This window comes from Gopherus evgoodei, chromosome 3 (genome assembly GCF_007399415.2).
Source record: "Gopherus evgoodei ecotype Sinaloan lineage chromosome 3, rGopEvg1_v1.p, whole genome shotgun sequence".
Lineage (NCBI taxonomy): Eukaryota > Metazoa > Chordata > Testudines > Testudinidae > Gopherus > Gopherus evgoodei.
In genome coordinates, this window is record NC_044324.1 from 157953831 (window position 1) to 157981325 (window position 27495).

At 43.6% G+C, this 27495-nt stretch overlaps 1 protein-coding gene across 4 annotated transcripts in view; it reads left to right on the forward strand.

The window, feature by feature from the left end:
- Nucleotides 1–26137, forward strand: part of CDC42EP3 (CDC42 effector protein 3) — a 44334-nt gene extending 18197 nt beyond the window's left edge. For 2 of the 4 annotated variants that reach the window (XR_003999678.1, XR_003999677.1), the window contains exons 2-3: nt 19845–19901; nt 20277–20342. Coding sequence is in view for 2 of the 4 variants with exons in the window: in XM_030557124.1 (XP_030412984.1) it covers nt 24365–25135 (771 nt within the window). In the remaining 2 variants the exon portion in view is untranslated. Of the gene's footprint in view, nt 1–19844; nt 19902–20276; nt 20343–24074 lie in introns of those variants that run through there. The other 2 variants (XM_030557124.1, XM_030557123.1) reach the window with 1 other exon arrangement.
- Nucleotides 26138–27495: the final 1358 nt, after the last annotated feature.

The following is a 27495-nucleotide window of genomic DNA, read 5'->3' on the forward strand; positions in this document are numbered from 1 at the left end:
ACGGGTATGGCTACATTTGGAATTTCAAAGCGCTGCCCCGGCAGCGCTTTGAAGCTGCTGCCCTGATTACACTGACGCTTTACAGCGCTGTATCTTGCAGCGCTCAGGGGGGTGTTTTTTCACACCCCAGTTGCAGCGCTGTAAAGTGTGAGTGTAGCCAAGGCCTACCTCAAGTTGAGCACTTAATTCACTTACTGTAGGTCCCTAGCTTTAGGCACTCAAGTTTGAAAATTATATTGGTAGTATTTTGTAATCTATTCGAAATGAATGAGCTAAGATTAGCTAACGAGCAACATTAGAAAATGTGTACTATTTTGGTTGCATATCAGTTTAGTACTAATTTGCAATTTTAAAGTTTGCGAACATAAAACTTTTCATGGTAGCTTGACAAGAAAGTGAATTATTGGCAATATTCAATACTCAGGCAGGATTTCAAGTAGGAAGTCAAAAGCAGATTTTTTCAAAATTAGGGTTTTCTTTCAATTGTACCAGTTGAGTGAGATTTTCCTCTGACCATGTTAAGGAGTGTTACCCTTTCACTCTTCACAGTAGTCCTTTTGACTATCCAGAGAAGAGCCAGTGAATTTGAATAAGTGGCTTTTACAAATTTGCTATTTTGTCCTGGATTTAAATAATGTTTTGCAAATATCTTTTTTTTTTCTTAAATAGAAAAATGTCTTCTTTTGAGCTCAGCTAAGCATCTTACTGTTAGACATTTCAATAATTTCCAGACAAAAGAAAGTTAAGGTGAAGTGAAGTTTATCCATATTAATAAGTTCCAGGTAAAAAGCCTTACAAGGACATTAGACAACCAAAAAATATTATGGAAGAGCCAGGAAATTGTGCACCCTGCAGGTGATGAACTAAAAATATGTGCTATGGAGCATTGGTTTTATAATTAGTTCCCTCTACTTCTGGTACCAAGTCGCACAGTGACACCACATCCCAACTTTTGACCTTTTCAGGTAGGGGCAATATCGTGGTCTGGACCTGGGAAGTTGACATTGGGAAATTTGTTGGCACCTAGCTTCTTGGAGCCCTTTATAGGCGAACGGGGTTGATTGCCTCCTCTGTGATTTTTGTCTAAATAGAAATTTGTGCAGTAGGTTTATTCCATGTACTGTGTATGATCACAGAGCACTGAGAGTATGTCTACGCTGGCAGAGTTATATCGCTGGCAGTTACATCACCGCTCAGAGAGCGCTGGACGGAAACCGCTTTTGTGTGTTCACACTGTCAGCTGCCTGCGCAATAGCATGTTCACACTTGTGGTACTTGCTGTGGTATTTGGAGTGGTGCACTCTGGGCAGCTATCCCACAGAGCATCTCTTCCTCCTCTGCTGCTAAGAGTTATGGGAATGCAGAGGGGGCCGCAGGGCATCCTGGGTCCTGTCCGAAAGCCCTGTGATGAGTTACTTCACATCCCGGCAATCTCTGTGCTTCTGTCCACATTTGGCACCATCTTTCAGCAGTTTTTATACTGCATGCTCTGCCTCTTCGGTCTGCAGGAAAGGATCCCTGCACTGTTCACCAATATGTTGCTTGCTCTCACTAACATCTCACGAGTGGCAGAGGAGTTATTCCTTAAACTACAAAGGCAAGCGGAGTTCAACATTGATCTCGCCCCGCGTAGTAGCTACGACACAAGATTGCTTGTGGCATTCCGGGGTGCTGACCACAGTGGAACACCATTCTTAGGCTTGGGAAGCAAGCACTGAGTGGTGGGATCACATCATCATTCATGTCTGGAATGACGAGCAGTGGCTGCAAACTTTCGGATGAGGAAAGCCACATTCATGAGACTGTGATAAGCTTGCCCCAGCTCTTCAGCACAAGGACACGAGAATGAGAGATGCCCTGCCATTGGAGAAGCACATGGCAATTGCACTGTGGAAGCTGGTTATTCCAGACTGCTACCGATTGGTCACTAATGAGTATCGACCGTTGGACTTGTGTTGTTGGAAGTGTGCAGGGCCATTAATAGCATCCTGCTCCGAAAGACTGTGGGCAACATGCATGACATCATGGATGGCTTTGCACAAATGGACTTCCCTAACTGAGGGGCGATAGATGGCACCCATATTCCAGTTCTGGCACCAGACCGTCTAAGCACAGAGTATATTAATCAGAAGGGGTATTTCTCTTTAGTTTTCCAGGTGCTTGTGGATCACCGTGGGTGTTTCATAGACATTAACATAGACTGGTCCAGAAAGGTGCATGATGCACACATCTTTCGGAACACTGGCCTGTTCAGGAAGCTGCTAGCAGGGATTTTCTTCCTGGACCAGAAGATCACCGTAGGGGAAGTTGAAATGCCCATTGTGATCCTGGGAGACCCTGCCTACCCCTTAATGCCATGACTTATGGAGCCAGACATGGGAAACCTTGACAGCAGCAAGGAGTGGTTCAACAACAGGCTGAGCAAGTGCAGAATGACTAAGTATGCTTTTGGCCATTAAAGGCCCACTGGCGCTTCCCAAATGGGAGGCTGAATCTGGCTGTTGCTGGTATTCCTATGCTTATAGCCATAAGAACATAAGAAAGGCCATGCTAGGTCATACCAAAGGTCCATCCAGCCCAGTATCCTGTCTACTGACAGTGGCCAATGCCAGGTGCCCCAGAGGGAGTGAACCTAACAGATAATAATCAAGTGATCTTTCTCCTGTCATCCATCTCCACCCTCTGACAAACGGAGGCTAGGGACACCATTCCTTACCCATCTTGGCTAATAACCATTAATGGACTTAACCACCATGAATTTATCCAGTTCTCTTTTAAACCCTGTTCTTGTTCTAGCCTTCACAACGTCCTCAGGCAAGGAGTTCCACAGGTTGACTGTGCACTGTGTGACGAAGAGGGGTGACTAGTGGTGTTCCCCAAGGGTCAGTCCTAGTACCAATCCTATTCCACTTATTCATAAATGATCTGGAGAAAGGGGTAAAGAGTGAGGTGGCAAAATTTGCAGACAATACGAAGCTGCTCAAGATAGTTAAGACCAAAGCAGACTGTGAAGAACTTCAAAAAGATCTCACAAAACTAAGTGATTGGGTAACAAAATGGCAAATGAAATTTAATGTGAATAAATGTAAATTAATGCACATTGGAAAAAATAACCCCAATTATACATGCAATATAATGGGGACTAATTTAGCTACAACTAATCAGGAAAGAGATCTTGAAGTCTTCGTGGATAATTCTCTGAAGACGTCCATGCAGTGTGCAGCAGCAGTCAGAAAAGCCAACAGGATGTTAGGAATTCATTCAATAAGGGATAGAGAATAAGACGGAAAATGCCTTATTGCCCTTATATAAATCCATGGTATGCCCACATCTTGAATACTGCGTATAGATGTGGTCTTCTCATCTCAGAAAGATATCCCGGCATTAGACAAGGTTCAGAGAAGGGAAACTAAAATGATTAGGGGTTTGGAACGAGTTCCATATGAGGAGAGATTAAAGAGGCTAGGACTTCTCAGTTTGGAAAAGAGGAGACTATGGAGGGGATATGATAGAGGTATATAAAATCATGAGTGGTGTGGAGAAAGTGAATAAGGAAAAATTATTTACTTGTTCCCATAATATAAGAACTAGAGGCCACCAAATCAGGTCCCGGTGACTTGTTACTTTTAATCTGTGACAGTTCCTCAGATTTATCACCTACAGAGGATGACTCAGGTTTAGAAATCTCCCTTACATCCTCAGCCATGAAGACTGAAGCAAAGAATTCATTTAGTTTCTCTACAATGCCTTTATCGTCTTTTAAGTGCTCCTTTTTTATCTCGATTTGTCTAGGGACGCCACTGGTTGTTTAGCAGGCTTCCTGCTTATGATGTACTTAAAAAACATTTTGTTATTACCTTTGGAGTTTTTGGCTAGCTGTTCTTCAAACTCCTTTTTAGTTTTTCTTATTACATTTTTACACTTAATTTGACAATGTTTATGCTCCTTTCTATTTGCCTCACTAGAATTTTACTTCCACTTTTTACAAGATGCCTTTTTATCTCTCACTGTTTCTTTTACAAGGTTGTTAAGCCACGGTGGCTTTTTTTAGTTTTTAGTTTAGCTCGTTTTCGCCACATGCTATACACGCCATAATATTTGTGAACGGAAGGCTGAAAGCTTCACTCAGGGCTGGACCACTGAGGCTCAGCACCTGAAGGCTGAATTTGAACAGCCAGAAACCAGAGCTATTACAGGGGCGCAGTGCAGGGCCATAAGGATCAGGGATACCTTGAGGCTGCAATTTGAAGCTAAAGTCAGTAATATTTGTTGCTATGCTCGGAAGTACAGTGCTTGTAATGCTAGGAGATGATTGTGATTGGTGGAGACGATGGACTGTGAAGGTTTAAGACAATTGCCTGTTGCTTTGCAGAGCTCTGTTTCCTTTCAATTAATGGAATAAAGATTGCTTTCAAACCAAAACTATTCTTTTATTCAAAAGCAACAACCGAAGGCAAGGGACAAACAAAAAAACCACATCAGCACTGTGGGGGAAGGGAGGAGGTGGGGTTAAAGATTTGTGTATGTCCAGGTATCATATGCAACCTTGTCCTTTGGGGTACAGTTCAGCAGTACTGTACTTCAGCAGGGCTAAACTGCAGAGGGATGGCTGTTGAGTGCAGTGGATACTAGGAGTCCGCAGAGCAGGACTGTGATGGGGCAGGAGTGGAATGCAGCGGGTACAGACAGGAGCCAAGAGGTTGATAAGAGTGTGTTTGGCGGAGTCTGGGGGCACATAGGAAAGAGTTTCGCAACAGCAACTTCAGAGGAGGGCAGGCGTGGAGCTGCTCGGTTTGCAGTGCTGTTAGCACCTGGAACGTGTCTGCTTGACGCTCCATAACATTTAAGAGCAGCTTTGTTCTGGCACGCTGCATTCTCCTTTCGATCCCTCTACTCGCTGTTCTGCCACTCCTTCAATTCTTGTTTTTCGGCCGCGGAGTGCATCATGACATCACACAGAAAGTCCTCTTCAGTTCTTCATGGCCACTTTCTAATTCTGTGCAGCCATTCAGCCGGTGATAACAAAGAGGGAGGCGGGGCTCCCAAGGTCATATCTGTGAAGCCAAAATGCAACATTTTACAGAAGCAGTATTGTTTGCAACACAGAGACCACTAATTTAAAACACAGCCACTATTCACATACCTGTCATTAACTGGCTGACCCCAGGCTAACACACATGAGCCACAAGACCCCCAAAATGGTCAGTAACTGCAGGGGGCAGGGAAATCCATGTTCCAGGACTGTACTGTGCACTGGAACTGCACAGCCTCCTCTCCCCAAATGCCAGTGAGGTCCAGCAGCTTAGCACTGCTCCAAGCAGGAGATTGCCTTGTGTGTGGAGCAGGCATGATCATCTGGAAAGATGCACTGAGACCACTGCACACGTCACCGAGCAAACAGGAAGGGGACTTCCAAAATTCCTAAGGAAGTAACGGTGGGGCTCACAGTTGGTCACCTAAGGACAGGGCAGTAGAGTTCAGACCAATGACAGGCAGGAACAAGCATTGTGGGACACCTTCTGGAGGCCAGTTGCAGTGCTGTAATCGACCAGGGTGTCTACACTGGCACCACAGTGCTGTACCTCCAGCGCAGAAAGCTATGCGCCTCTCGTCAGGGTGTGTGGGTGTCGTTTTTTTTTGTTTTGTTTTTGTTTTTGTTTTTTTACAGCGCTGCAACTGCGCTGTTTCTGCACACTAAGTGACTTGGCAGTGTGCCCCCCAAGAGTTACACCGCAGAAAGCTGCTTTACTGCTCAGAAACTTGCCTGTATAGACAAGGCCTGTGTCAGCACAACCCTCCTATAGTAAAGATTAATGTTCTGTGGTCACTGGTGAGATCAAACTCTTTTTTATGGATTTCCTTAAGTTATCACTATGGGGGCAGCGTTGGTTGTATAAGTACCTTAACTGTGAATTTCCTCCATGCATTCAGATACTTTAGTTTCTTGAAAGTTGAAACTTTGTTCTAGATTTCCAGACCTTTCTAATGGATGGGGTGGGTGGGATGTTGGTCATTGTTGTTTTTTCTTGATGACTGCATTGATTTTTTTGTAAGGATTAAAATCCTTAGATTGATATGTACTCTCCACCGTAAGTTTACCCTAAAAAGGGTTGTTTGTTTTGTTTTTGTTTTTGCCTTAAATTTCCTTTATCCCTGTAAATAGCCTTAACATGAGACTAGAAAGAAAAGTGGACTTGAGTTAGGGAGGGAGCAGGGTCACTTGCTTTCTTTCCTGCTGGTTTTCTATGTTCTGCAGGAGGGACGCACCTTTCATGTAGACATGGGCTGGATGGGTTTCCTCCTTTGATCTCAGGAGGTCTGTAGGAGGTAAAGGGATAAATAGAATGATCATAATAGCTGGGAGAGGGAGCAACACATCAGTGGCTGTTTCCATCCTTTCTGCCTGCAGACCTCTTGAAGTCCATGTGGTGATTCCAACCTTCGGAAGTGTGCAGAAGTTGAGGTCTCCACATGGGTAAAGGCATAAGCCCTAATTCAGTAGCATCACCCTTAGATCCTTAAGAATCTCATTGTTTGTCGTACCCCAACCCAAACCTTCCTTTCCTCCCTCATGAATCTTAAAAGACTCAGTGGTGTCCCCTCACAGCTAAGAGCAGCTCATTCAGGCTTCCTTCTAAATGTATGCGGCCTTATGTTGCCCTTCAGAGCCTGGTGAACATAAATAAGCTTGTCAGCCCCGCCAAGTCTAAACAGACTTCTCAAAGGCTGCTGAATATTGTACAAATAGAAGTTGAGGGTCATCTCTATGAGTGAAGGCCCCCAAAGGCAGGGTTGCCCTCAGCAAGCCTCCCCAGGGAAGGAGAGGGGCTGATGATCCACTCTGAGATGCACTGGGAATTCTCACTGCTGACAGCAGGATGTCAACAAGAAAGGAAGAAATACTCCCCAGTCTTTTCCCACTCAAGCCCCTTGCTCCGTGTAGCCCCATCTCCTAATGGCTGGGCAGTCAGGGCCACCATCCTGCAGACTTCAAAAGGTGTTCAGCAGCTTGGGGAGAATGTGGGTTCAGCTGAGGGTAGGTATAATCAGAAGGGAACTTGGTGGAAGGCATCAGAGCAGGAGACATTCTCCTCTCTCCTTTCTCTGAAGCAGAAGACTAAAGAGGAAACCACCTCTCCTGTGGTTGCTTTGTTCTGTTGCCTAGCCCCTTTCTTTGTTAGCTGCCAATGAGGCTCTGCAACTCCTGGGGGCCTAGTCTTAAGTTTCAGTTTTAAAATAATGACTTCAAAATATATCAGGGACTTAACTGTTCTACTAAAGCTAGAGTTTCTGAGCAAGGTTCTTGAAGGAGAAGTTGCTGGGATTTCCACCATCAGGAAAGGAAGTGGAGTGTTAGTTGAGTGTCTCACAAAGGCATTGTCCCTCTCAGCTTTGCTGCTGGCCTCACCTTATTTTTCTTACTGACCTGGTTAGTTGGTGTCTGGTAAATCTTTGAAACACTGGGCATTTTAATCCCCTAAAGGGGGGGGGGGATGGGGAATAGCTTTGCCTAGAATCCTGACTTGTAGTGCAGAAATAACTCAATTATTGAATTACAAACTCTTAATATTAATAGATTATGGGAATGATTATTAAGATGGAATACCATGGACGTCACTAATGTTGCTGGTTAGTTCTGCTATGCAGTAGCTGAATAGAGACCTTATTCTCCTCAGAGTTATTTATGCACTGTAAAATCTCTTAAGGACAGCTTCCTAAACGTCCTACTTTCCCCAAAACAGTAGAAGTCTGTCTAAATATAAAATATTTAAAAGTACAGGATATTCTTTAACATTAGTCATAATATTCATGGTGGAAACAAATTCTGGTACAAATCTTCTGTTTTTTCACTTCAGATACTGTTGCTGTTTTGAATTTTGCACTAATTCAGTTTGACACAAGGCTCAGTTTTCTGATGAGGTTAGAACTAAGCTCTGTCTTGAAACTGCAGGAGCAAAGGAAAGTGCCTGATGACCGGAAGAGTAGGGACATTTTTAAAGAGCGTATTATATGTGAGTGATGGTGTAGGTGTTGACCAGATCCAGACTTCGAAGGTCATGGGTTTAAGTTTTGCATAAGACTAAAATTTTGCATAGGATTCTGAAAAAGATTTGGGGGTCAGGATGGATAATCAGCTGAATATGAGCTTTGTGTGACACTGTGGCCAAAAGGGCTAATGAAATCCTTGGATGCATAAAGAAGGGACTCTTAAGTAGGAGTAGAGAGGCTGTTTTACCTCTGTATTTGGCTCTGGTGTAAATAGTACTTGAATGCAGTGTCCAGTTCTGTTGTCCGCAATACAGGAAGGGAGCTGATAAACTGGAAACGGTTCAGAGAAAAGCTGTGAGAATGATTAAAGGATTAAAAACATGTTTTATGGCAGGGGTGGGCTAACTTTTTGGCCCAAGGACCACATCTGAGTGGGGAAATTGCATGCAGGGCCATGAATGTAGGGCTGGACCTGGGAGTGCAGGGTGTGGGAGGGGGTGCAGTGTGCAAGAAGGATCTCAGGACAAGGGGAGCAGGAAGGGGTTGGAGTGCGGGTTGCAGGAGGAGTTTGGGGTGCGGGCTCTGGCCCAGTGCCACTTACCTGGAGCGGCTCAGGGGTGGCAGTGGCACGCACCGGGGCCAGTTCAGGCTCCCTGCCTATTCTGGCCCCGTGCTGCTCCCAGAAGCAGCCAGCACCAAGTCTCTGTGGCCCCTGGGGGAGGGAGAGGCAGAGTGCTCTGTGCACTGCCCTCGCCTGCAGGTACATCCCCCAAAGCTCCCATTGGCTGCAGTTCCCCATTCCCAGCCAGTGGGAACTGCGGGAGATGGTGCCTGCAGGCGAGGGCAGCGGACAGAACCCTCTACTCCCTCCCTTCCCCCAGGGGCTACAGGGACGTGGTGCTGACCATTTCCAGGAGCAGCACGTGGCACCATGGGGGTGGCAATCCTGTGGGTTGGATCCAAAGCCCTGATGTGCCAGATCTGGCCCACAGGCCGTAGTTTGCCCAACCCCTGCCTTATGGTAACAGATCGAGCTCTTTGACACTATTTAGTTTAGCAAAGAGGAGGTTATGGGGTGATTTGATTACAGTCTATAAGTATCTACTTGGAGAGCAGATATTTACTAATGGGTTCTTCAGTCTAGCAGAGAAACACAATCCAATGGCTGGAAGTTGAAGCTAGACAAATTCAGACTGGAGGAAGTGTAAATTTTTTTTACAGAGAGTAATTAACCATTGGAACAACTTACCAAGGGTTGTGGTTGATTCTTCACCACTGACAATTTTTAAATCAGGATTGGATGTTTCTTTAAAAATTCTGCTGTGGGAATTATTTTGGTCAAGCTCTATGGCCTGTGCTATACAGGAAGTCAGACTGGATGATCACAATAGTCCCTTCGGGCCTTGGAATCGATGATTCTATAAAATATGCCAAATTTTCCCTCTTTCCTATAGGACAAACCTATCTGTATGGATTGTGTCTGTGCTTCTGCTGTTGCTGTCTGTAGCATCCCCCTAGTAGGCACATGGTAAATTGATGCATGCTCAGTCAGTCACTGCACTGCCCCTCTTGGGAACACACTTGTAATGTCATTATCCTTGTGGGAGTCAGGAAAAACTCCGTCCAAGTCACTAGAGTTAAAATTGTGCAAGAGGACCAGGCCCACTACTTGCAGGAGCAGCAGTGACATTAAAATTATTCTTTGCTTTTGCAAAAGTGCACTGGATGATGTGGAGTTACATAACACATCAACATCTTAAGGGTCCAGCCTGCTTTAATTGGAGTGAAAGGAAAACGAGGCGTGATTTTAATTTCACTTACACCAGTTATACGTTGATGTAATTCCATTGGTTTCAACAGTTACTTCTAACTGAGTGAAATCAGAAATGGGCCTAAGGACCCCAAAGGAACTTCATTCGTCTTTCAAGCTAGCAAAATGAGTTTGGAAAAGTGTCCCTCTATGCACAGTAGTCGAGAAGCAGCTGCTAACCCTAACATTATTTACACCTAACATTTCATTGTAAAACGTACCAACAAAATACTTGGGAAAGCTAGAGCATACAATGTATTTCCTGTTAAGAGACACTTGTTACTTTAGCACTGTGCGGTGTACAATATTTAATATGAACTAAGGTAGTTTCAAAATTGATAAAACACTTTTGTGCCCTGAGACTTTGTATGCCAAGTTTCATCGGGGAGCAAATAATTATTGCTAAGCAATTATGAAATTAGGGACTTACAATGGAAAGTCCAACAGCAGTGCTCCAATACATGGAAAAAACACACAAGAAAGCTTTTCATATCTTCTCCCACATGGGAGAAGTAAATATCCTCAAGTATGAAGGGCATTCCACCAGAATAGTGTTAAGATTGGTTTAATCAAGCAATAAAAACACACCAGTCTATACGTATTACTGAAATAATAAGTAAAGACACTTGAAGTACACATGTTGGAAGAGCCAAAGTATAGTGCAGATCAAGGGTCTCTCTGGATTTTTGGTATTCTCAATATTTGTATATTGCTAGTTTAACTTTCATTTTAAAATGAGATTTTTAGTCTTTCTGTTCGCATAGAAATTTTTCCAGATGTGACCCACTGAAATGCTGACTTCCTGAGTTAAGCTCACTGAAACAGTAGCTTTGAGAGGTGTGAATTTAGGAAGGTTAAGTTTTGAAATCCAGTGAATGTTGTATAAATGCTAACTGCTGTGCTGCTAGTAAAAGCTTTACTTCTAATGTGCTGTGCTCAGAGTGTTTTGAATTGTTTGAAAGGGCATTCTATGAGAGTACAGCTGCAGGATTTAGAAAGGCCTATAAGTTCATTTTTTAATTAAATATTTAACTTTGTTTGGTCCTCAACATTGGACTGTGAGGGAAACAAGTGATATGGGAGGATTAGACCATCTCTATAGAATGGTGAATGTTGCACTCTCGTGGGTGGTAAAAAGCTAAAGATTGGGGAATTATTTTTTTTATTTTTATTAGGTAAATAAATAATTCATTTAAAACTACTCAAAAATACCAAATGATCAGTATTCTTGTATTTTGAGTAAGTTTACATAAAAGTAAACCCCACAGTATTTTCAAAAAATTTCATTGGGTTCTGGAAAAGAAAATTCAGCAACTATCCAGAGTCCTTATAGTAACACCTAGAAACCATAAGTTTATTAGTATTCTTGTGACAGTCAAACTTGTACAATCAGGTTATCTGGAAAGGTGTTATTAATTGTGTGTGTGTGTGTGTGTGTGTGTGTGTGTGTGTGTGTGTGTGTGTGAGAGAGAGAGAGAGAGAGAGACGTACAGTGAAGTTTATTATTAATTATCCAATAAATCTAGTTTATATATAATGACAGTTTCCTCTGGAAAGATTTTTGTTAACTTTACTAAGTATATTTTTCTGTATGAACAAAGAATCATAGAATGTGTGTGGTGGAGGAGGACATGAAAGAGAAAATACAATAAATCTGATATCAGAGGGCTTACCTACAGTGGGCTACTGTGTGAGTCTTTCACCTTCAGGTTCAAATTCTGCCTTGGATTAAAAATGAAAATTTATGGGTTTGGTCTTGTTCTAATTCACAAGGAATATTTGTTCCTCAAGTTATGTGTCTGCCCAACTTGGCATGATTATTCTTGGCAGTTTACGCTTAAAAGAGGCACAAGATTTAATATAGTAGGAGTGTTGTAGATCAGTTTTAGAAATGCTCTGTCAGAGCAACGTGTAGAAATTTTTACAGTGACTGCTGCAGTATAAATCAAAACCTAAGTGTACTCTGCAGCCAGAAGGTATCTGGTGGATCCAGGGTGGCTCCATCCCAGTCACTCCATGGTATTTTTCCCCAATTGGCCACATGAATTTCTTTCGGCTTGGACCAGAGAAGCAGCACAGAGAGGCTGATGCCCTCACAAGAAGTTTCTGGAATTTATGGGATTGGAAGACTGTCTCTGTGGTGCCCCATGTTCCTTCCCATGTGAGAGAGACCTTTGCAGAGTGTTTGGGACCTGTGCCACCTAAACCCAAGCCTGATTGGCCTCAAAAAAAATTGTGAAAACCTCAAAAAAGGGGGAGAAGGGCAGTTTGTTTGTTTGTTTTGGTGGGGGGGGGGTTTGTTGTTTGTTTCAAAGCTTCCCCACAGGCAAGCAGGAATAAATGCAGGCCACACAACTGCATGAAAACAATTGCCCCATGCCACAAAAACAAGCCAAAAATTACTTATTATAACCTGATTTGGCAACCTCATGACCTTTCCTGTTAATATAGATGAGACACAACTACTTGCTTTCCTCTTATCACATTCAATCCTATTCTTCAGGAGATTGGTGAGGAGCATGTCATGATTACATTACGCTGCTGTTTACCAGACTTTCATCCTCCATCTGTTGTTTAATGCAATTTTCCTTGACAGTACTTCAAAAGTAAAATCTGGGTATTCATGTGGATATTGGAGCACTTTGAAGTATCAGCTTTTACCAGAGTTTAAGCTTTGTTCTCAGGACAAAACTTCCAGAAGGAGACCCTACAGAATGCAGGCAGAAAGTAATATACTCTTAGAAAACTCGCAGCTAGGTGATGCTTAGATTCAGTCCTAGACCACCACCTTAATTCCAGGCTGCCTGCAAAGCTGTCTTGACAGAACTCATGCTGCACATGTGCAAATTCTGGTTTATCGAGTTGACCAGAGCCACACTGTGAGATGTAACTTTTACCCTGTGTAACTTTTGAAATCCTGCTCCCTCAGAGAGACAGTGGTTGATGGACACTAGCTAAGATCAGTCTCAAGCTGGTGTGGTAAGTTTGGGAATGATCAGTGCCATAGTACGTGGGCTCACATGGAATTCATACGCTTTTTTATAAAAAACAGATTTTTAGGGGGCTGCATCTCAGGAACCAGTTGCTCCAACAACCTCCAGTTTGGGTCACTGATCCTACATCAGACCCTCAAAATGTACTTAGTTTTCCAAGACAGTCTGAGAGAGCCTGTAGATTCTAGAGCTTTAGAAAAATCAGCTGTTAATGAGCTAGTTCCAGTCTTAATTATAGTGATGCTGCTGCCACACTCTAGTATTTCATTCTTTGTACCTTATTGTTCTTGCCAAACATAGAATAAGATCCTAGCATATTTAACTATTTGAAATAAGGCTGCTTTTGCAAAGCAGTATCTGAAGCATAACTGTTTTTCAAAGCAATACCAGGTACTTGGAGCATAAATATTTAAGTGGTTCTTTCCAGAAAAAGATATACCAGGTACATTATATATCGGCCATATAAGTTAATGAGACATGACTCCTATGGAGGACTCTTTACCAAGTCGTGTTTACTGTCAGCAAACAGATTCCAAAAGGAAGCAGCAAGAATTGCATTACTCTCTGGCATGGTGTATTCATATCAGCAAAGTCAGAGGCAAGTGATAGGTGACAATGACATGCCCCAGCTAGAAAGGCAGTGTCTGACGTGTCTTTCACTTGTATGAAAAATGGACCACCCAACATGCAGTAACCCCAGTCCGGTGTTGCTCACACATGTAACTCTCATTGAAATCATGCGTGTTGGAAAAGCAAGATTGGGCCCATTTTTTAACATTTTGTTTTCATTCTGTTGGGTTCTCTTCCATATGATGATCTAAAACAAAAATGAAGAATCATTTAAATTCAACAACAACCAGTATTGAATTGTACATGGATGATTTATAAAGTCATATTTGGGGAAACGATGCAGAATTCAAGTAAAAGAGCTTGGTTTTGCTCAAAAGCCTTATTGGGCTTGTCTACACTGCAGCTGAGAGGTGTGATTCTCAGCACAGGTAAACAGACTCATGCTAAAAATAGCAGTGTGGATGGTGCAACATGAGTGAGAGCTCGGACTAGCCACCTGAACTTGAACCCAGGACTAGCGAGAGCTGTCGAGTGCAAGCAAGTGCCGCAGTGTCCGCACTGCTGTTTTTAGTGTGTTAGTTCAAGCTGAGCTAGCTTGAGTCTGTCTACCCGTGCTGGGAATCACACCTCCCAATTGCTGTGTAGACCTACTCATTGACGTCTGCGTGAGAGCAGAGTTTTTAATTCAGTGCAAAACTTCACCACTTTCCCACCCATGGTGATTTTATCTTTTCTACTTTAGTCTTTGGGGAAGGGAAGACCTACAACACAGAGAGGAGGTTCACTCTTACCCATGAATAGGGTCCGTACAAATTGTCTTGTTTTCCATTGCCTTACTTTTTGTTTTGTCACTTATACCTATACATAGTGTGTACTTGGGCCTTAAAACTTTCTCAACACCCATGTTTCTAAGTCTTTTCAGGTTGCTAATCACTTATTTGAAGCTTTAAAAAAGAAAGACTTGGTCCCCTTACATTTACTATAAAAGTAAGAGGAAAAATGTCATTGATCTATGCAAGAGTTTTGAGAGAATGATAGAGAATACTGGCTCTTGATAAGGTGTGCAGGGAGCAAGATTTTTTCTTTGCTTTAGACTGGACTAAAATTTTCAACACCTCATGACCACCAGGACAGCCATTCATGTTCCCCAGGAGTCCTGACCCACCAGTTGGGAAACACTGATCTAAACTAAGAATTTATTTTTAATTGTCACTGTTGCTGATCCTTCAGCTCCCCAGTGAGAGCAACTTTCAGAGGCCCAAGCACAGATAGCTCTCGGGCTTCAGCAGCTATTTTCAGTATCACAGCAAGTCTAATCAACACAGTGCTGAAAATGGCTGCCGCAGCACCTACTTTAGAGCTACTCTAATGTACTAAGGCCTCATTTGTACACAAAGTTGCACTGGTTTAATTAAAGGTGTAATGTTCCACAGAGTTGCTTGATGCAACTTTGTGAGGCAAGCCTAAACCAAGAGAGGCCAGATTTTAAACTGATGTGGCATGTCACCCCACAAAACAGCATTGGTTTAACTAAATTGGTGTAACATCACACCTTTAGTTTAAACCCATGCAACTTCTGTTTCTAGACAAGACCTAACAGTGCTGGAGCTCAAGGAGTATCAGCAACAGTAGAACTTCTTTTTGGTACATTTTTTTTAATGAAGACAAAAGCCTAATTCGTGCTACCTTGCACCTTGTGTAGTCACTTAAGGTTAAAGCAGTACACCCCCTCTGTTGTGTAGTCACTTAGGGCATGTCTAGACTGGAAAAGTTAAAGCGTCACTCAGAGAGTGCCGAAGGAAAACCGCTGTTGTGTGTTCACACGAACAACTGTCCACACAATAGCATGTTGACACTTGCGGCGCAATTTGGAGCCATGCACTCTGGGCAGCTCTCCCACAGAGCACCTCTTTCTCTTTTGCTGCTAAAACTTGTGGGAAGGCGGAAGGGGTTGCAGGGCACGTGGGTCTTGTCCTAATGCCCCGTGATGCATTGCTTCAAATCCCAGCAATCCCTGTGCTTCTGTCCGCATTTGGCACCATCTTTCAACGGTTTGTGTACTTTGCACCCTGCCCTGCCTCTTTCTGGCTGCAGGAATAGATCCCAAGCTGTTGACCAGTATGCTGTTTGCACTGACCAACACGTCACGAGTGGCAGTGTATTTATTCCTTAAACTAGAAAGGCAAGAGGAATGCGTCATTGATCTTGCCACATGTAGTAGCTATGACACGAGAACACTTGTGGCATTCACAGAGGCGCTGACCACAGTGGAACACTGCATTTGGGCTCAGGGAAATAAGCACTGAGTGGTGGGATCACATTGTGATGCGCGTCTGGGATGACGAGCAGTGGCTGCAGTACTTTTGGATGAGGAAAGCCACATTCATGGGACTGTGTGATGAGCTCACCCCAGCCCTGAAGCGTAAGGACGTGAGAATGAGAGCTGCCCTGTCATTGGAAAAGCGCATGGCAATTGCTACTCCAGACTGCTACTGATTGGCCGCTAACCAGTTTGGAGTGGGAAAGTCAACTGTTGGAGTCATGTTGATGGAAGCATCCAAGACCATTAATCGCATGCTGCTTTGAAAGACCATGACTCTGGGCAATATGTGTGAAATTGTGGATAGTTTTGCACAGATGGGCTTACCTAACTGCGGAGGGGTGATAGATGGCAGTCGCATTCCAATTCTGACACCAGACCACCTAGCCACCAAGTACATTAATCACAAGGGGTATTTCTCAATGGTTCTCCAGGCGCTTGTGGATAACTGTAGGCATTTCACAAGCATGAACGCAGGCTGGTCCAGAAAGGTGCATGACGCACACATCTTTTGGAACACTAGCCTGTTCAAGAAGCTTCTTCCTGGACCCGAAGATCACCGTAGGGGAAGTCGAAATGCCTGTTGTGATCCTGGGAGACCCTGCCTACCCCTTAATGCCGTGGCTTATGAAGCCATACACTGGGCAACTTGACAACAGCAAAGGCTGTTCAACAACAGGCTGAGCAAGTGCAGAATGACTGTGGAGTGTGCATTTGGCTGTTTAAAAGCCTGCTGATGATGCCTGTATGGGAAGCTGGACATGACCTATGACAATATTCCTATGCTTATAGCTGTATGCTGTATGCTCCATAATATTTATGAAAGGAAGGGTGAAAGCTTCATTCAGGGCTGGACCGCAGAAGCTCGGTGCCTGGAGGCTGAGTTTGAACAACCAGAGACCAGGGCTATTAGAGGGGCACAGCGTGGAGCCATAAGGATCAGGGATGCTTTGAGGCAGCAATTTGAAGCTGAGAGCCACTAATATTTGTTGCTATGCTCAGGATTGCAGTGCTTGTAATGCTAGGAGGTGATTGGTGCACATAATGCAAGAAGGGGCCTTAACCTAATTGTATGTTGCTTTGCAGTGCTCTTTTTGCTTTCACTTAATAGAATAAAGGCTGCTTTCAAACAAACACAATTCTTTTATTGAAAGACAACCAGGGGAGAGAGTCAAATGAAAAAATTCATCAGCAGGGAGGGGGATGGGGGGAATTGAAGATCTCAAGAGGAGGAGATGTCCTGGGACGGCTACAGATTTGTGCATGTCCAGGGATTATATCCGCCTTCTCTTTCAGAGTACGATGCAGCGGGTGCTGTACTTCAGCAGGGCCAAATTGCAGAGGAATGGGTGTTAAGTGCAGTAGGTAGTGGGAGTCCACACTGCTGGACTGTGTGGAGGGAGGAGAGGAATGCTGCGGGTAAAGAGTGGAGCCAGGAGGTTAATAAGAGTGTGCTGGTGGTGTGGAGGGGGTGCATGGGAAAGCGTTTTGCCACAGCAGCTGCAAGGGGGAACGGGCGTGGAGCTGCTCGGTTTGAAGAGCTAATATCGCCTGGAGCATGTCTGGCACTCCATAACTGTTAAGAGCCACTCCGTGGCTTCTTTCTGGTGTGCCGCATTCTCCTTTCATTCCCTCTTCTTGCTGTACCGCCACTCCTTCAATTCCTTTTTCTCAGTGGTGGAGTGCATCATAACCTCACGCGTAAAGTCCTCCTTAGTTCTGCTTGGACACTTCCTAATTCTTCGCAACTGTTCTGCTGGGCTCCCAAAGTCATCTCTGTGAAGTTTAAATGTAACATTTTACAGAAGTAGTATTGTTGGCAACACAGCCAGTATTCACACACCTGTCACTAACTGGCTGACCCCAAGCAAGCGCACATAAGTTACAAGACCCCCAAAATGGTGAGTAGCCGCAGGGGCAGGGTAAATCACTGTTCCTGGAGCCTGCTGTACACGGCATGTGGCTCTTGGGCACTTGGGGAGAGCCAGCACTGTAGGGGGGTGCTGATAATCATTCCTGTCCCCACACTTTCCACAGGAGGTAGTCATTATGGAAGATATCTCGCTTCTGAGGGTGAGCAGGGAATCAATGGAGGGTCTTCTCCAAGCCTGCGGCTTCCACCCTGGCCCCTGTGTGGCTCACCTGTGTGCAGCAATGGTTCCACCCACACACACACAGTGGCACAGGAAAGTTACCATTAATGGGGCCGAGGAACCTGCGGGAGGGGATTGCCCAGTGTCTCCACAAGAGTTTCCTGGAGATCTCTGAGGGAGATTCCTGTGAAGTGAGGGAGTGTATCAATAGCCTGTCCCACCGCTCAAACTAGGCATGAAGTGGGAGACAAGCCTGCTTTCTGCAATCCTCCTGCCCCCAACAACTCGCTTCAGCAATTCCCAAAATCAGATCCACTTATTAGGGGCCTTCTCTCCTGGTTGCGCTTTGCCAGGAGCCGACTGCTATGACTGGCGAGGCTCCTCCGGGGTAGAAAAGAGCTCCTGACTGCATGCATCTCTGGCCTCTGAGTCATCCTCTGCCTCTGGTTTCCCACTCCCTCTCTTCATCCCCCTCCTCCTGGCTCGATCCACTCTCGACTGGAACGTGAGCCAAAGAAGTATCCACAGGGGACTTTGCAGTGGAGGTGGGGTTACCATCAAGTATCGCATCCAGCTCTTTGTAGAACCGGCAGCTCGTGGGCGCAGTACCAGAGCGGCGGTTTGCATTCCATGCCTTGTGGTAGGTGTTCCGCCGCTCCTTCACTTTGACCCTGCACTGTAATATGCCCAGGTCGTGGCCCTTTCCTATCATGCATCTAGAAATCTGTCCAGAGGTATCATGATTCCTATGGCTGGAACGCAGCTGTGACTGCACTGCCTCCACTCCCCAAAGGCCAATGAGGTCTAGCAGCTCAGCATTGCTCCAAGTGGGGGATTGTATGGAGCAGGCATGGACACCTGGAAAGATGCGCCGAGTCCACTGCACGCATCACCAAGCAAACAGGAAGGGGACTTCCAAATTTGCAAAGGAATGTATGGGATGGGGCTGACAGTTGGTCACCTGAGAACAGGGCAGTAGAGTTCAAACCAGTGGCCAGAGAGATGAGAACAGGCATTGTGCGACACCCTTCTGATTTCAGAGATATCCTTTCAAGTGTCGGTAAGCGCAAGGCTGTTTTAAGATAGCTGATTGAAAGACTGAAATAATAGCTCCTAGATGTGTCAATTACCCCATCCATTTCAGTGGGGTGGGTAACTGAAATTTTAGTATGACCATTATAATGGCAACTTTATCTCATTGTTGTGCATTTTAGTAGAAGCAACTAAGATGTTTTTATCCAGTGGGGTTTGATTTGTGTGAGGGGTTTTTCCACGGGAGAAAGGCTGCAAGAGTTAAAGATGCAAATAGCTGAATGATTTTTCCAAAAATTTGATATTTATTTTCATCTTCAACAGAAGAGCTGACTCTGTGGGGAGAACAGACATAGGAGGAATGGAAGATATCTAGAGTCAGGGGCTCTAAGTTCCATCTTTTCTAGCCTATCCTTGCAGTTCAGCTATCTTCACCACCTGTCTAAACATTGCTGGCATACTTTTCATCTAACGTTTCGTTAAATTGAGGGAATCTAACTAGAGGAAATGAAAACGTTGAGGGACAGAATCCATATAAGAAGTGTTTCACACCTTTGGGAAGGGAAGTGGAGAGGAAAGTGTTCCTGAAAATGAACCAGTTCCTTTTATACTCCCTTCAGCTCACTGTGACATCAAATATTTGAAGCTTTCCATGCATTCCCTGTTAATGACAAATATATGTTCAGTGGCGCACAGGAGGTGTGGTTTGTTTTTCTTTTTTTGTTTACAGTTTCTTTTGAGTTAAACTGGGACAGAATGGGTAAAGTTAATCTAAAAGGGCTGGGTTGAGCAGAGTTAGGGTAAATCACTTGAACTGAACTGGTGTGTGAATTGGCCTGAATCTTTAATGGAGTAATTAAATCTGTGGCCTGAATCAAAAGAATGCAAACTCTTTAGCAGGAAGCAACAAAAGAGCTAAACAGTACCAACTGATTTGGTTGGAGCTACTCAGAAGGGATTTGGGACAATATAAACACAGAAGTTAAGGGGTCTTTTCCAGGAAACAGACATATATGTCCTTCTCTCATATTTTCCAGGGCGTGCTGTCTGTTACAGATACAGAAATCTAGATGGGATTTCAAAGATAAGAGATGGTAAGTTCTTAATTAAGTATATCAGTGCTGCTTATATTATAACTAAGGGCTTGTCTACAGTGTACTGACTAGTTTGCCCTGACTTCAGCCATGATTGGCCAGCCGTGGGTTGTAGCTGCACCAGAGCCTCTGATCTGGTTTGCATTTTCTGTAGAACCCCTTTCTGTCCTACACGATTATTCTATTGGCCTTTGGCTTTGTAAGCAGCATAAAATATATTCTGTATGTATTTTGAGCGTCCAGCTTTTCAGGAGAGTTTGCCATTGTGCTAATTGAGGACCCTATCAATGCATATTCTTGTTAGTGTTGACAAACAGGAGAATATCTGAATGCCATTCTAGTACCTAATGCATCTCCTTGTTTTTTTAAATTCAGGACAGAGTGTCTTGTCAGGGCTTGAAAAATACATTCGTCTGGTGACTAAGTGACAAATCAACGAGGCAAGTAACAGAGATTATCCTGTTAAATTCTGCAGAGTTGAAGATTATTTTGTATGTTTCTAACTCCTGTGTAAATTAAGAGCACCTCCGAAATGTAAACTGATGCAGGCTCAATGCAGTGTCATTTTGTTGAGTTGACAGATGCACTGATTCATTGCTTTTAGCTTTGCCAAGCAGCATCAGAGTGAAGTTAACATGGTTCTGGTCACTTTTGACTGCTGCTGTTCAGAACCCTGTGAGCAGCAGTGAAACTGAAGATGTCAAATGTTTATTGCTTCTGCTTTGGAAAGCTCTGAGCAGCAACAGGGGTAGGGACTGGAGTTAATCAGAGGAGAGAAGGCTCCAAGCGTAGAGGGGCAAAATAGTGGAGACCCTCTCCCTTGCAGGAGGCGTCTCTTTCCTCCGAGCAGTTTGGTGGTGAGACTTCAGATTTAAGGCTTGGTCTGAACCCAAAAGTTGCACTGGTGGAACTAAAGGTGTGGTGATGCACCAGTTTAACAAGATCTGCACAACTTTGTAGGTAGAACAGTGCTAACACCTATTAACCAGACATAAATTTGAAAGATGGAGCCCCCAAAAGAGATCACTAATACAGTGGTTTTCAAAGTTTTTTCATTTGCGGACGCCTTTGGAAATCTTAGATATAGTCTGTGGGCCCCAGGTTGAAAACCACTGCTCTAATAGAAATCCCATGTCACCAGGGAATTTCCTCTGGCCTTGCTGGGGATGGAGATGGGAATCTGCCTTTACCTTATGTATTTACCTCTGTCTAGTAGCCCTAGTCCTCAAAAACTAGCTTGTAACTGTTTATGACGTGCTGGCTGGGGTATAAACTGAGGCACCCATTGAAACTTTTAGGCTACGTGAGGGAGGCTTATGCTGACCGTGTACTGGGTTGATGAGACTGCTGAAAGGAATCTGAGACAGCATTATAAATCTTTGCTTGGTAGCAAAGAATAGAAGGTAAAACTGCTTGAGTGAAAACAGGGTTATAAATGAATCAAATACTGAAAATGGGTCATTGGGGCTGAAATGTCTCAGGCCTCATCTCTATTCAAAGTATGCCAGGGAGGGATTTTTGTTGTTGTTTTATTTTTAATTTGAAGGCGATCCTTTTCATCTTTTTTATTAAGTTTATTTGTACCCTTTTTATCTATTTATTTTATCTATTTATTGTGCCTTAGTGATGGACCAGGACCATATGGTGCTATGTATAGCTTTGGCAGAATCCAGGACTTTTATCTCAAATATTAATATTGCATTTTTCACCGTTAAGAATTTTTTAACTATTTTTTATTTTTACAGTTGCTGTAAAATGGAGGGGGGGTATGGATAGAGCAACGCCAACAGCGGGGCTGCAGGGGGCTACTAGCGCCAACAGCAGGGGCCCAAGACGCTGAGGCACCAGGTGCAGGACATTATGTGGTCATGGCCTAGCAGAGCAGAGACCCCCACCCCCAGGTCAGGACTGCCAGAAGGGAGGATGAGCGTGTGGCCATGGGGTGTTCCTGAACAGTTCCTGCCTGTGGACCGAGCCATTCAGCTACTGCACTCGGTGGTCTCCACCATGGCTGGAGGGAGGATCGTTACTGATGTTCTCCTCCTCACAGCCAGGGGTCTCTGGTCTGCTCCACTAGGACTGGGGAGGTCTTCCTTTCCTTCACCCCACCTTGTGTCTGCAGGCAGTGGCGGATTAGCCACGGGCCAATGGGGCCTATGTCCAAGACCACCAGCAAAATGGGTGTCCCCACATTGGCTTGCCCTGCTCTGTCCACCCGGTGCTCCTGCCGGGGAGTGGGGGAAGCCCCTATAGCCCAACCCCACTCCTCCCCTGCAGGAGCGCCGGGGGAGAATGCAGGTGGAAGGGATAGGGAAGGGGCCCCACTTGCTCTGGCCCAGGGATCCACAAATCCCTACTTCGCCTCTGCCTGCAGGGATGCATTGTCCCAGGCCCTGCAGCAGCTCCAGGAGTTCTCTTCAGCTCTGCTATCACAGATCCGCTCCCTTAGTCTTGTTACAGCAGGGCTGTAGAGGCTGGCATCATGGCCAATCATCCTGAATGAGAGACGAGGTTGGGTGAGGAAGGGTCATAAAGTTCCTTGGAAAGGAGGACACATAGCTGACATTTTATATGATGGAGAAAGGGAAGCCAAGGGAGGGATATGATGGTCACTTTTCCAGTGCATGTTAGAAGTCACTGGCTAAGAGTTTTTAACTAGGCACTTAGTTCCTAAAAGTGCACACTAGGAAACTGAATCGCAATAAGTCAAAAAGGTAAATCTTGCAGAGGGCTGACTTTCAAGCTGAGCCAGTCTTGCTTGTGGTGTTTGGCACCAACAGTGAATTACTCCCACAATTTTGCTCCTTCCTGAATGAATACTAGACGCAGCTAATTGTGGATATAAAATTTTGCCTGTAAAAACTGGAGGACTGGTTTTAAAATCACACCCAGAAAGCCAAGAAATAAAAAATATTAAAGTGAACTTGACCACCTTGCACATAAATGATGTTTTCTGTTCTTAACCGTATAGCTTTATTTCTAATGCTCATTTTAGTAAATAAATCTAATGGACTGCAGATAGTATGCAGCCTGACTGAATTAATGTTGCTGTTAGAACCTGTAGCCTAATTCTATTGGCTTCAGTAGGCTTTAACCTGGAATATGTTTTTAAACACTTTCTGCACTTCCTTATGTACTGTGATTTTGTTTCAAATGTGCAATTTTTTGAACTTAATTATAATTGAAGTGCTGATGACAACTATAGTTAAGGCTGAGGTGGGAGTTTCCATTCTAAGATCTTTTCAGTTGTGCATAACTTGCTAAAATTTTGACCTTTTGGGGAAGCAAAAGAGGGCCTACACTTACGCTTCTAAATAAATGATCTGACTCTTTCCTTTTCTTTGGGGTGGGGGAGGGGGTGGGAGGCAGTGAGAGGTGATGGGTGCCTAACATTCTTGAAAATCAGGTATCTTATTTAGATGCTTCAGTATGGGGTTAGGAACCTAAAGCTAGGCTCCATGGCTACACTACATCTTAAGTTGTCCTAGTTATGTCACTCATGGGTGTGAATTAGCCACTTTCCTGAGCAAAGTAACTTATGCTGACGTAAGTGTTGGTATGGACACCGCTATGTCGGTGAGAGAGTTTCTCACGCCAACACAGCTACTGCCACTCGTTGTGGCTGGAGTTGCCGACAGGAGACCTCTCTCCCGTCGACTTAGAGCGGCTACACTAGAGAGCTTACAGTGGTGCCTTTGACACCATTTTTTGAAAATTTTGGCTATACAAGTCTAACTTTGAACTTTCTCAGACCTGTCTATATCGTAATGTGAATAGGCCTCTGTGTTAAAGTGTGTGGGGTTTTGTTTAAAAAGTTTGAGGGTTTTTTTTCTTTTAAATGTCAATGTAGAAACCTTTGAATATCATCACTACCTCTACAGATTGAAGATGACTGACAGAGTGAGAGAGAAACAGAAATAGTGAGTTTACCAAGTGAACTGTGCTCAGGAACCGTGTCTAAGGAACTCTGACTTCAAAAAACTATGAAATCAGGAAGAGGTTAGCTAACCCTTATTAGACTAAAGCCTTTTATCCTGCTTAATGAAGGGAAGCAACATCATAAAGCTAATCTGTAGGCTGGAACTGTCAGTACCATTACTAATCGTTTTTGTAAAAGCAAGGCTGAGTGAACCATGAAGAGTAAGCTAATAACCTGCTTTGTTTCCCATACAGGTTTTCTCAGGTTTTGGAAGTAACAGAGTACTTGGTCACTAAATCCTCACCTGAAGGACGGTTGTATGCTTAAACTTGGAAGGCTCTACGTTGGGGTTCTTCAGCTCTCTTAATTCCCAGGTTTTCTCTCCCAGAAGAAATGGACCTTGTGTGTGAGAAGCGTCCAAGTCAATAATGCGACAACGATAACATTGAAAGTCTGCTGGAGAAGAATCGCTAATTCTTATAAGTGGTTTTTGGGTTTTTTTCCATCCCTTATAAAACAAACCACCTCAAAATCTGCAAACAAAATGCCAGCTAAGACACCCATCTACCTGAAAGCTGCCAATACTAAGAAAGGGAAGAAATTCAAATTAAGGGATATTTTGTCTCCTGATATGATCAGTCCACCACTCGGAGACTTTCGCCACACCATACACATTGGGAAAGAGGGACAACATGATGTTTTTGGAGACATCTCATTTCTGCAAGGAAATTATGAGCTGTTACCTGGGAACGAGGGAACACCAAGAGTTGGTCAGTTTGGTGGACATAATGAGTTCTTAAGGGCAAACAGCACCTGTGACTCCATGTTTACAGAAACTCCTTCACCCGTGCTGAAAAATGCCATCTCGCTTCCTGCCATTGGTGGTTCTCAAGCCCTTGTGTTGCCCTTATTGTCACCAGTGACATTTAATTCGAAGCGGGATTCCTTTGGGCCATCAAAGAATCCAAGGCTTAGTTGTGAGCCAGTAATGGAAGAAAAATTGCAGGAGAAAAGCAAACAGTTGGAGAATGGGGAAATGTACAAAGATGACATTCTATGGGAGCCAAATGGTTCTGGATCGCATTATACTAATGGCAGAGAGAGTCATTCATCCAGCCTTTCTGAACAGTGCACTGATTGGCAAACAGTTGACTTACTTGATGACAGTCATCTCTCATGTGAACTAACCAAGGCAGAGACTAAGTCAGAAGAATCCTTGTCAGATCTTGCAGGCTCGCTTCTTTCATTGCAGCTTGACCTGGGACCCTCACTTCTGGATGAAGTCCTCAATGTAATGGACAAAAATAAATCCTAGGACTGTTGTACTTTTTTGCCTCTTTTTGTAAATGATACATTTAAAAAAAAATAAACTGAAGAATATATATATTAAAAGATCAGCTGTATTAGCAGTTGTTTGAGTTTTCTAAAAATCTTTAAAAATATTTTTTTATGTTTTTCATGTTTTTTTATTTTGGGGGTTTTTTTAGTATGGTAAATATCTCGTAGCAGGAGGATGCATTTTAATAAAAGTTTTCAGCAACCATACAAATATCTTTCAGATACCAGTATTAGTTATCAAAAAATTAAGAAATGTTGTTTGGGGATAATAATGCAACTTGTGACCTTAGCTTAACTGACCTTCAGTGGCTTTTGAGTAATCAACCTGTAAGCATCAACTAGAGACTTATGAGGTGAAGAATAAATATTAACTATTTCACCATTGTGTTACATCTAAGATTCTTTCTAGAATCTTAAATTGTTTAAATTAGTACTATTTCTTTTAGCTGCACTGTAACTAGTTCTTCAATATTAAACAATTGCTCTGTGTTCACATATGAACAACTTGGGGTGATTCAGTTTAAATATGGGTCAGAGCCACAGGTGCTAAAGATCTGGCCCTATATCTATAGATCAGATCAAAGACAATACGTTGTAAACACAGGTAACACAAGCAAAATATTACTGTGTTTAAATTATTTTAAGAGTTAAAATATATATTTTTATGCTTATTTGCCTTTTTTTTTTACTGCAGAGTCTACATTTACAGATAGAGTATCATCAAAGTAGTTGCTTCACCATTGGCAGTCCTTTGTAAAATGTGTTTTTGAGTGTGAAAAAATATGTATTGATAACTTAGCTTTTTCCTTCATTTACTACCGGAAATGCTTAAACTTGCAACTGATTGTCACCTTTTAAAGAACACACTGATTACTCACAGTGTGTAAAGAGACTGTGCTGCAGTGTGATGTTTTGGGAAATGTGGATCCTTAACTACACTACATACATAAATTGCATAGATACTCTGAGCAATACAATAAAGAATAAATGTTTAAATTCCCTTGTCTCTTTGTGATTAAATACATAGCTCTGACATGAAATATTGGGCCTGATTTAGGTTTGTCAGTTTTGGATGAGTGTATCCTGGAGTTTTCATCACATGACTTCTCTAATTAAAGATTAATTTTTAATTCCTGGAGACTCCAGGATAATCCTGGAGGATTGGCAACCTGAGGGCTGATTGTCCACTGCATAGAGCAACATTAGTGGAAAATGAGTCATGCAGGAGACAGTCAGCCCCATTATCTTAATTAAATGTTAGTCTCTCCAAAGTTAAAAATAGATAGAAGTTTTACTAAAAGGTCAAGTCTTTCTAAGCTAATTAAAAGAAAACTAATGCAGATGAAAAGAGTTTTTAATTGCAGCTGAGGGGTGAGGTTCTATCCTCCACCCAGCTCCCTTTGTGCTGGATAAAAGGGCCAGAGCAGTATAAAGGCCCCTTAAACACTCATGTTCAGATGAGGAGGATTCCTCCAGTACAGACACAGCCAATAAAGTTTTCTTTTGAAGACATTGCAAGGCCCAGCCCCCCTGTAGGGGTTTGAGTTTTGGGGTATGGTGCTGCAGGGATTCTGGCGTGGGGTGTGTGTGGGAGGAAAAAAAATTGTGGCAGGGAGAGAGCATAGAAACCAAAATTGTGCAAAAATAATTTCTGGGGAGTTTTTGTGGGTGGGTAGTGGTGGCTTAAACTCGTTCTAGTTACTACTGCATGGAATCAAACCCTGCCTAGACCAATTGTTGGACTTCAATTAGGCCCTATAGACTCATAGATTCTAGGACTGGAAGGGACCTCGAGAGGTCATCGAGTCCAGTCCCCTGCCCTCATGGCAGGACCAAATACTGTCTAGACCATCCCTAATAGACATTTATCTAACCTACTCTTAAATATCTCCAGAGATGGAGATTCCATGACTTCCCCAGGCAATCTATTCCAGTGTTTAATTACCCTGACAGGAACTTTTTCCTAATGTCCAACCTAAATCTCCCTTGCTGCAGTTTAAGCCCATTGCTTCTTGTTCTATCATTGGAGGCTAAGGTGAACAAGTTTTCTCCCTCCTCCTGATGACACCCTTTTAGATACCTGAAAACTGCTATCATGTCCCCTCTCGGTCTTCTCTTTTCCAAACTAAACAAACCCAATTCCTTCAGCCTTCCTTCATAGGTCATGTTCTCAAGACCTTTAATCATTCTTGTTGCTCTTCTCTGGACCCTCTCCAATTTCTCCACATCTTTCTTGAAATGCGGTGCCCAGAACTGGACACAATACTCCAGTTGAGGCCTAACCAGCGCAGAGTAAAGCGGAAGAATGACTTCTCGTGTCTTGTTTACAACACACCT